The sequence below is a fragment of the Lycium barbarum genome, chromosome 10, assembly GCF_019175385.1.
Source record: "Lycium barbarum isolate Lr01 chromosome 10, ASM1917538v2, whole genome shotgun sequence".
NCBI lineage: Eukaryota > Viridiplantae > Streptophyta > Magnoliopsida > Solanales > Solanaceae > Lycium > Lycium barbarum.
The window spans coordinates 123,668,432-123,678,535 of NC_083346.1; the positions used below are offsets into that span (position 1 = coordinate 123,668,432).

The window sequence follows — 10,104 nt, forward strand, 5'->3', positions numbered from 1 at the left end:
CGAAATCAATTACTTAGATGATTTATAATAATTAAAGGTAATATAGTGAAATTGTCATTTTATTTATTGTTCCTTAAGGAATTTGTCAAGTCAAACATGGATAAGTAAAATTAGACAAAGGAGGTAATGTTTATGAGATTGATCATATCTAAACTACATATAAGTTTAGACTTGCTATTTTTTGTGAACCATCATATGTTAGAGTGAGTTATTCCACACCATTTTACATTGAGATGGTTTGCTAGGATATATCACATTCTTTTGGTTGGTCGAATTTCGAGTTAAATGAATTTGAAAGGAAAGATAAATCTTAATGTGTTCTAGAAGAAGAAAAGGCCTACTAGCACTAACATTTGCATTCAAATTTGTTTAGCTAAGCCTCCTTCTTTGACAATGTGAATGCATGGACCAGTACATAGACTAGACTTAACAATTAAGAAAGGTGTTTAGTCATTTATTGGATCGACTCTTAGCTTAGTCTAGAAAATGCAATGAGGGCATTTAACTCATTCACATTAATCTTTAAAGTCTAGGTTAATCTTAAGTGGGTAAAATTCACGAATAATCAATTTTCAACTTTTGTAAAGATATTACCATAAAATTTGATCGGAAAAATTTCAAACTTGATACCAATAACTATTTTTCAAAAATAAAATTAATAGTAGCCAATGAACATTATTTTTATCCTTTTAAAAGCTTGGTGAAACATGCTATTATATTAATCGAGACACTAATTGGCTCAAATTATTAGATGCAATCTAGGTTGTGCAAATGTTCCCTAAGTATTTGGGTGTTTTTGATGATCATCTAGCCAAGAAGATAAGCGTGTTATGGTGATAACACGATCACAAATAGAAGTAAACAAACCATCATTACGAGAAAATAATAATCATGATATAATCATGGACCTTTAATCAAGACTAATGGTATTTCAACAAGATCAATGGTTTAGTATTTTGTAGTGTAACATTAGGAAAAAAGAGAAGCTAGAAAGCACATTAATCTTAAATACAAAAACTATCCAACATCACTGTGGGTTGTGATGAAATGAATAGAAATCTTCCACCTTAACTTAAGGTATATACGAGTCCTGAAAATGCAAAACAAACCTAATAAGGACTTCGAAGCGGATACTAGACACCAGATGCAAAAAAAAAAAAAAAAAAAAAAAAAAAAAACACTTTGATCAGTCTACAAGTACTTGGTTACATCCATAACATGACAACATACACAGTATCCTTATTTTTGTTGTTCCATAACCAAGATTTTACAGCTTGCTAGTGATATTAATATTCCTAACAACAATAACTATTACGCCTCAATTTCAAATATAGGTGGATTCAAAATTTGAACTTTCTGTATTCCGGATGCTACTATACCCACTGATCATACTAGTTACTAGGTCTGAAATTTTTACACATGTAGTTAATGTTTTAGCACATATACAGGGTCTGAGCCAAAAATATTAAATTTGCCGACCCGTAGCTTTAATTGTATAACCGCTTCTAGTTCCACTTTAAATAAGGATAAGGGGCTAATAGATCGTCTGATTAGTTGGAGTGTGAACTCGACGTGTGAACTCGACTTTTTATGTATAGTTTAGTGTGCAATCTATGTATTTTGTCTATACGTTTATAACGAAAAACTATAGCTATGGCAAAGTAAAAAAATACAATCATATGATAATGACACGATGAAGGCTAAAAAATTCATACTTTATTTGACTGCTTCGAAAACTAGACAAACATTATGAACGTTTCACAATTAGAGGAAAATATAAAAATGAAACCTTATTTGGATGAAGACTTCTCTTTATCATTTGAGGCATGAAAGTAATTAATTATGGAAATCCACAAACAGTTTTTCCACCATCAACACAAATAATTTGGCCAGTTATATAAGCAGCAGCAGGAAAACATAGGTAAGCCACAAGTGATGAAACTTCATTTGGTTTTCCCATCCTGCTAATTGGAGTTCTCTTAATCAAATTTTCCACATCTTTTGACTCAAAATCTTCCTGCAAATAGGAAAAATAGTTAGTTTATACTAAAAAAAATTACTTTTTCTCCTTCATGGGGAATTTTTTTTAAAAAAAGGGGGTGTGCGGGCGCGCGGGGGTTGGAATTAGCTACGAACTTCGTCGCTAGATTGCTCATAGCTAATAAAATTTTGTGATAATCCATGCTAATTCATCGCTAAATAGGATTAGCAACAACTTTTTCCGTTTAGCTATAAAATTTGTCCGTTGCTGAATCTTGGTTTTTTTAGTACGGAGAAAGATACTTACAGCTACAGTATTTGTAAGTGCGGTATCAATAATCCAAGGTGCAACTGCATTAACTCGAATATTATCTTTTCCCCATTCGCAGGCCAAGTTCTTCGTTAATTGATTTATTGCTCCTATAAATAGTAGATCAAATCAAAATGGTTAATAAAATAAACAATAATTTAGTGTTTGTTATGGTGATTCAATAATTGTAAAAACATGAATTCGAGTGTTCAATGGTACAAGCAGTCAAGCAAACGGTATATTCGTCCCGTTTAACTTTACCAATCTATCACACCGGACACGAAGTTTAAAAGAAATGGTCATAACTTTTAAAATAGTGATTTTAATTAAACATTCATAACAATTATTGTGACTATAAGACTTTTGAAATCTGCAGTGTTAAACATGCCATAATATTTGTGTGATTATGAGAGCTTTTATTAAATTAAGTGTAAATTAAATTATTTTCAAACACAAGTACCTTTTGTTGCTGCATAGAGAGAAACAAAAGGAATAGCCATGATCCCAGCGATTGAAGAGATGAACACAATGCTTGCCTTTCCTGAAGCTTTCAAGAAAGGATATGCTAATTGACACAAGTTGTATGAAGCCTCGAAATTTGTTCCCATCATTAGTGAGCAATCTGCCGATGTAATTTTGTCGGTCTCTTTTGGTACACATACAGCAGCATTATTTACCTAGAACATAAGCAACAATCGCTAATCAAATTGCACTATGGTATAAAAATTCTTTTACTATGTTAGTAGATATAAGATAATCTATTAAAGACATTTTGGTTGTGTTACTTACAAGGATGTCAAGTTTCCCATTGAAGTATGCAGTGGCGTTTTCAATCAACTGGATTCTTTGATCTTCTAAAAACAAGTCACATGTAGAACCATTTACTTTATACCCTTTGTTTTGCCATTTCTCCAAACATTCATCCAAATCCTTTTTATTTCTTGAACATGTATAGATCGTTGCACCAAAATTCGCTAATTCTTCTACTATGGCATGCCTAAAGCATCAGTAGAGAGTAATAAATCAGAAGCCAATAAAGTGGACATTATAATGAAATAAATGAACTAGGGGGAAATTATGGATAGCTGTTGAAATTATGTTGCTTACCCAATGCCCTTAGTACCACCAGTAACTAGGGCAGTCATGCCATGAAGAAACCATCTTCCATCTCCATTGTTGTTTTCAGTATGTGCCATCCTTTAATTTCTTCTTAAAGATTTTTTCAAAGTTTCAGAGGATTAAAGTTGTGGCTTGATGGGAAAAGAGTCAATGATTTTGCATATCAGCATAGGCCAGGCTAATATATATAGTTTTCCAAGTTTTAATAGTACTAAAGTCAATTGAATTGAAAACATAGTAAATTGAAGCCACAATTTAGTATAGTCCAAGTTCTGCGGTCTAATATGACGGCCAAAGTTGAAAGTTACTAAAAAAAATCTACGGGAAAGGGCCAAAATTACCCCTGAACTTTGGGAAATAGTTCATCCATACCCTTCGTTATACTTTACGATCAATTATACCCTTACGTCTAACGGCTGTCACGTGACATCATCCTAGCCCTTCAAAATTATTTTCCCCTCAAATAATTTTTTACCCACTAAAATAACCCAACCCGACCCGATTTTTTTTTTCCAGCCAAGGAGTAATGGGTTGGGTCCGTATCACTTTGGCTGGAAAAAAAATTCGGGTCGGGTCGGGTTGGGTTATTTTAGTGGGTAAAAAATTATTTGAGGGAAAAATAATTTTGAAAGGTTGGGATGATGTCACGTGGCAGCTGTTAGACATAAGAGTATAATTGACCCCATAGTATAACGGTAAGGGTATAATTAGCCCTAAAGTATAACGAAGGGTATGAATGAACTATTTCCCAAAGTTCAGGGGTAATTTTGGCCCTTTTCCGAAAAATCTATTGTACATAGGGAAAAGGGGGATGGCACACGTGGGGAATAAAAACAAGGATATTATAGATTAGATGTATATGTACATGGGTTGAAAATTGAAATAGCACTTCTAGCAATACAACTGCACACGGGGGAAAACAGGGTCATGTTTTGTTGAAATTCTGAAATTTTTATATACGATGAAATAGGTAACTTTTTGAGTTATAGAAGCGTACCAAAAATTATATCCTTTCCCCCCTAAATGTTTGTCCTTTTCCTCATCTTTTGGGATCACAAAATGTCCATTTTCTTTTAACTTTAATGGTCATTTAGCTTGGTCTAGAAAGTGCAAGGAGGACATTTAACTCATTCCCATTAATTAATCTCTAGAGTCTAGACCAACCTTTATGGGGATAAAATTCATAGATAGAAAATGCATTTTGCATCTACCTTCATGTCGATAAATTCATAGATAGCAAATGCATTAAGCATAGATGCATAGTGGGTGAACATAAGTCATCCACCCTCAATTAAAAATCTCCCCTCGAATCTTGTGAACGAAAAAATCATGGTAGAGAGATTTTTCGCGCTTAGGGTGAAATACCAGAACAACAAGAAAAGATAAAAAAAACTTTGATTATTCTACAAGTACTTTGTTACATCCATCCAATTCCATAACATGACACAACATACATAGAGTATCCTCATTTCTGTTTCTCCATAACCAAGATTTTACAGCTTGCTGGTTATATTAATGTTCCTAACTTTAGATGTTTTTGGAGTTGCATCTTTAGGTACAACAATGGTGAGAACACCATTCTCAACTTGAGCTTTGATATGATCCACCTTCACATCATCCGGCAGCTCAATTTCCCTCGAGAAATCGCTGCCTTTGCTTCCGCCTCTCTCCGCCACGTGCCACACTACTTCTTTGTCTTTTCCATGAAATTCGTCCTTTTTGCCGCCGCCCTCGGCCTTCACCACCAACACATTTCCATCTTCAACTTGCACCTTTATGTCTTCCTTGTTATACCCTGTCAAATTCATCTCACAACTTTGAATAAACCCTTTAAAAGATTGCATCCTAAATGAAATCAAGAGCTACAACAATAACTATTACGCCTCAATCTCAAATATAGGCGGATTCAAAATTTGAACTTTCTGTATTCCGGATGCTACTGTACCCACTGATCATATTAGTTGCTAGGTTTGAAATTTTTACAGATGTAGTTAATGGTTTAGCACATATACAGGGTCTGAGCCAAAAATATTAAATTTGCCGAAAAATATTAAATTTGCCGACCTGTAGCTTTAATTGTATAACCGTTTCTAATCTTAAGTAAGTCGAAATCGGCTATATAAATCCAAGCGGTGAATTGCTAATCTATATGTGAAACTTTTTAAGATATCTAAATCTAATCACATTGAAATGAAGTTTTACTAATAGATATAGTCATGTTTCATACCCACGTATTCAAAAGATGGAGATTCCAGCATGATAACCTCATATGTTGTCACATATCTTTCATTAATTTATTACCTTATGTTTGCATCAAAATTATTAGATCTATGAACAATATTGATCCTTTTAAAATCGTATAATTTCATCGAATTAAGTATAGCTATATATTTAAGAATATCTATTATACCAGGGTTATCACAATTGGTCATGATAGCATTCTAACATCTATTTCTTAGTTCAAGATCACTCCTATCGAATGTTTCAAATAATTTCTCATCCAACTCAAGTTAGATTTATACATATGTAGTTATCTCTTTCATAAATATATAACTATATTAATTACGAATCTACCGTCATAAATTTTTTACCTTTTCAAACTGTTTCCTCTAACTCACTGGTCGCACGAAAAACAAAAACAAAAAGTACACAACAAGAATTATTAAAAAAACACGTTCAAAGATTAATCAGCCAAATAAAAAAAAGAACCACATCTGAATTATTATTTTTCCGACTTTCCAACTATCACAATTTATGTATCTAACCATAGTAGCGGAGCCAAGATTAATATTAAGGAGTGTCAAAAAATATAGATAACATTCATGACCTAAGTTCGAATCCGTGACCTTAGGACTTTTTCCAACCCCTTAACCACTACGATAAATCTTCAATTTGTGTTAAGAGATGTCAACACTGATATACATACGTATAAAACCAAAATTTTACCTATCTATACAATATAATTTTCCGGCGAAGGGGCGGCCTTGTCAAAACACACCTCGAAACTCATTAAGTCAAACTATATGTTTTCCTACCTAAATTATCACCTATGTGTGTTTTAATACACAGATAATAATAATTTAAGTAGGAAAAGAAAATAACTGATAAATGATAATTCAGGTGTGTTTTTAACCTGATTTCGTCTCTAAATACAAAATTGTAAATTAAATAGAAAAATAAATAATTTACCTGGCACATTAATTTTGAAGATATGAGCATTAGGAGATTCAATCCAATCAAGAAGAGCGGGTGAACCAAAAGACGTTCGATAAATGGTTGGACTAATAAAAAATCGTCTAAAAGGGTCACCAAAAAGCGCCATTTTTTTTGCTTCTTTTCTGTTTGTGTAATTTTGAGGAGATTTGTTATATAAATATATATAGAAGTTTAATGGGTTTCTTTAGTTTTTTCTGGAAGGTCTGGAAAGTTCTGTAAAGCTATTTTGGTACTTTGGAGAAGATGATCTAGAAGATGATTATCTGTGGAGATGTCTATGGTAATTGGTGTGGTCTTGAGTTAAAATTTTGAGTTGGGCCTTAGCTTGATTCTGTTTGGGCTTGAACTTTGAATTAGGGGTCATTTGCACTTTTGTTCCTGTTTTGTGCCGGTTTTTAATTTTTGGCTTTTATAATTGAACCTATACATAGAGGGACATAGGTTACGCATCATAGTATTTATAAGTTATGTTAGTGTCCTCAAAGAACATATGCTTGTAAGGCATAAGTTCGATTTTGAAGAGCAAAAATTAGAGACCAGTCCATTTGAAGACCAAGCCGTGCAATTACTCCATTTGAGTTGGGCCTTTACTTGGTTTGGGCTTGAGCTTTGAATTAGTGATCTATAATGGCCAACATGAATATTTTGGGCTGGATGACACGGGTTGTGGTTCTATATACACTTTTTGGTGCGGAATGCCCTTCAAAGGCACTGTTCTTTAATTTTTGTCCCACAAATAGGTGGTCTTCACTTTTTTCCCTTCACTAAAAATTTTTTGGTTCCGAATTCGAACTTTCGCTTAGTTAAAAATTAAAAATAAATAAATCGCAAGGCAGAGTTTTGCCTTCAGGCATGGCAAAACTCTACCTTAAGGTAGAGGTTGACATTAAGGTAATTTTTTTTTTTTAATTTGGTTGAAATTTCGCAAAACCCTGCCTTAAGGCTTAACTTTTGCCTGAATAGACATAATTTTGCTATGAAACTCTACCTAGCGATTTTTTTTTTTTTGATTGAGCTGAGGTTTGAACCCAAGACCTTGAGGTATTAGGTAAATGTCAAAAATTAAGGACCAATGCCTTTGAAGGACAATCGTGCAAATGACCCATCTATATATATCGTAAGAATTGCACTCGGAAGCCAGTTTTAACCTTTCTATTTAAGTTAAGTTATATCCACTTTTAACAAATATTTAAGTTATAGCTAATGTGAGCAAATTTCATATAAAACCTTCCCCTCCATCTTTGTTGTTGTATATACAAGAAAATGGCTAACTCTCTTGTTTGAATCCATGGCGCTGATTTTCCCATAATGTGTTGCTAAATTCGAAAAACATATCGGTTGATTTTGTTATGCAGTCTTAAAATATCAATGATTCACTTTGTTTCAATGTCCATGTGACCACTAGAATGATCAGCAGGAAGGTAAGAACCATACAAGAATTTGTTAATTAGCTTTAAAACAATGAAGAAATCCCTTCTTATGATGGAACGAGTTCATAAAGTTGATCGAATATTAGGAACACTTAAAAGAATTTACTTTTATGTGATTGAGATTAGTAATATTTAGAGATGTGTCAAGTGGGTCGGGTCGGGCCATTTTAACGTGGGCCACAAGGGGCCGGGCCGTAAGTTAAGGGGCCGGGCTTGGAGAGAGAAAGGGTGTCCGGCCTAGCCCACCTCGGATAGGGGCTACACCTTGGGCTAACCGGGCCCGTTAGTGGGCCGGGCCGGGTTTTAGTTAGTGAGCCGGGTCGAATTTTAATTATTTTTTTAAAAAAAATTCTAATAATAAAATTTATTAAGTTTGATACTTTAAAATCCAGTTTTTGTCAACTTTATTTTAACCATCAAGTTCCTTAAATTATACTTTGGCCGTATTTTCAATTTATAAATACCATTCATTCCTCTCCATATTATCTCACAATTCCCTACTCTCCTGTTTCTCTAAATTTCCTACTTCTCTAAATGGGAACTAAATGGGAACAATGCACATGAGTTTTGATACTAAACCAAAGTTCTTAATTTAATTATCTCATCTGATCCTAAGTCCTAATGTCATGTGCAGATTGTCACACCTCCATCATCGGCGGAGACATTTCAATACGCTAAAAAATATTTAATTATTATTATATATAAAATATTTGAAACAAATAAGATTTTATTAATATATTATATATATTATTATTATATACTGTATAACCTATTGAAATATTTTTGAACTTGTGTAAGCCAACAGCAAGACAATAACTTAAAAGGGGTATTTGATTTATTTCACGCATCAGCAATTTCAGAGGCTTGTCATTTCACGAATTTTGTCAGCCTCTTATAATGTCTTGTTGCTTTTGGGCACTGATCAATGTTTGTCCCTCCTTGCAGAAATTTATCTTGGAGTTGCTGCTTGTGTAGGATTAGTTTTACACAATTACATTTATAGTTCTATTTTGACTGCGTACAGATTCTTGTAAATAAAATTATAACACAAATTTGAAAAGAAATTCAAAGGCTCAGTGAGCCTTTAGTTTTATTAATCGATAATTGAAAAGTCGAATTTAAACTTTAAAGCTTACAAACTTACATTTACTTTTCTTTGATTTCGTAAACTTAAACTAGAAAAAGAAAATTCAATTTGATAACTCTTCAAATTTAAATCTACATATTTTCCACCATTTTATTCAATTCTTCCATATTAACATTAGGAGGAATTGACTCAAAATTTTCATAATCGACATCTCCATACATTGGAGATGTTTGTACCGATGGATCTCCAAGTGACATTATATCTTCAAGTTGCTAGTCTTCTCTTGGATCTTGTTCTCTTCCTTGATTTCTTCACTCTGATCTAATCCAATCTCTAAAACATACTAGAACATTCATTGCGTTACTGCCCAATGAGTGTCGGTTGTCTCCGAGCTGCTGCCTTCCTTGGCTAAATGCACTTTCTGATGCAACAGCTGACATTGGAACATTTATCACATCTCTAGCCATTGTTCATAGAACGGGAAATTGTCTTCTATTGTTCCTCCACCAATCCAGTGCATTAACTCCATCTTCGAAAGGCTCCAATGGCTGTCTCAAAAAAAATTGAAGCTCATCAAAGTTTGTATTACTTTGTTGAGGTGCTATTTGAGACCAAATAGATAATCTAGGAACATCCATGATAGGCGCACTTTGTGCCTGTCTTTTAGAAAATGAAGTTTCGTTAGAAGGACCACATGGGATAGAAGTCGGTGTAGCATTGTCAAGTAATGTAGAATAATGGTTATATAATTGTTGTGCGTAATCATTTGCTTCACACATAGCCTTAAGAAGGGATGGTTCCTCAGTAGTTTTAATATCTAAAGAAGTATATATAATACGGGTCAATTCTGACATATTAACATATTTAATACACAGATTTAATATAGCACCAACTAAGTAAATAGGAGGAATAGGAAAGAAATACTTTTTGAATTTAATTATCATTTGCAGTAACAGCACCTG

At 33.4% G+C, this 10,104-nt stretch overlaps 2 protein-coding genes across 2 annotated transcripts; both read right to left on the reverse strand.

Annotated features, from left to right (window-relative positions):
- Positions 1 to 1,696: 1,696 nt before the first annotated feature.
- On the reverse strand, positions 1,697 to 3,585 carry LOC132615521 (tropinone reductase homolog). The gene is made up of 5 exons (XM_060330123.1): positions 3,398 to 3,585; positions 3,080 to 3,287; positions 2,751 to 2,967; positions 2,288 to 2,400; positions 1,697 to 2,017 (listed from the first exon to the last, which is right to left on the reverse strand). The coding sequence occupies exons 1-5, from the start codon at positions 3,484 to 3,486 to the stop codon at positions 1,841 to 1,843; spliced, it is 804 nt and encodes a 267-aa protein (XP_060186106.1). The 5' UTR covers positions 3,487 to 3,585; the 3' UTR covers positions 1,697 to 1,840.
- A 1,204-nt stretch (positions 3,586 to 4,789) lies between these two features.
- Positions 4,790 to 6,869, reverse strand: LOC132615453 (15.7 kDa heat shock protein, peroxisomal). Its single transcript, XM_060330065.1, has 2 exons — positions 6,599 to 6,869; positions 4,790 to 5,204 (listed from the first exon to the last, which is right to left on the reverse strand). The coding sequence occupies exons 1-2, from the start codon at positions 6,729 to 6,731 to the stop codon at positions 4,903 to 4,905; spliced, it is 435 nt and encodes a 144-aa protein (XP_060186048.1). The 5' UTR covers positions 6,732 to 6,869; the 3' UTR covers positions 4,790 to 4,902.
- Between the last annotated feature and the right edge of the window lie 3,235 nt (positions 6,870 to 10,104).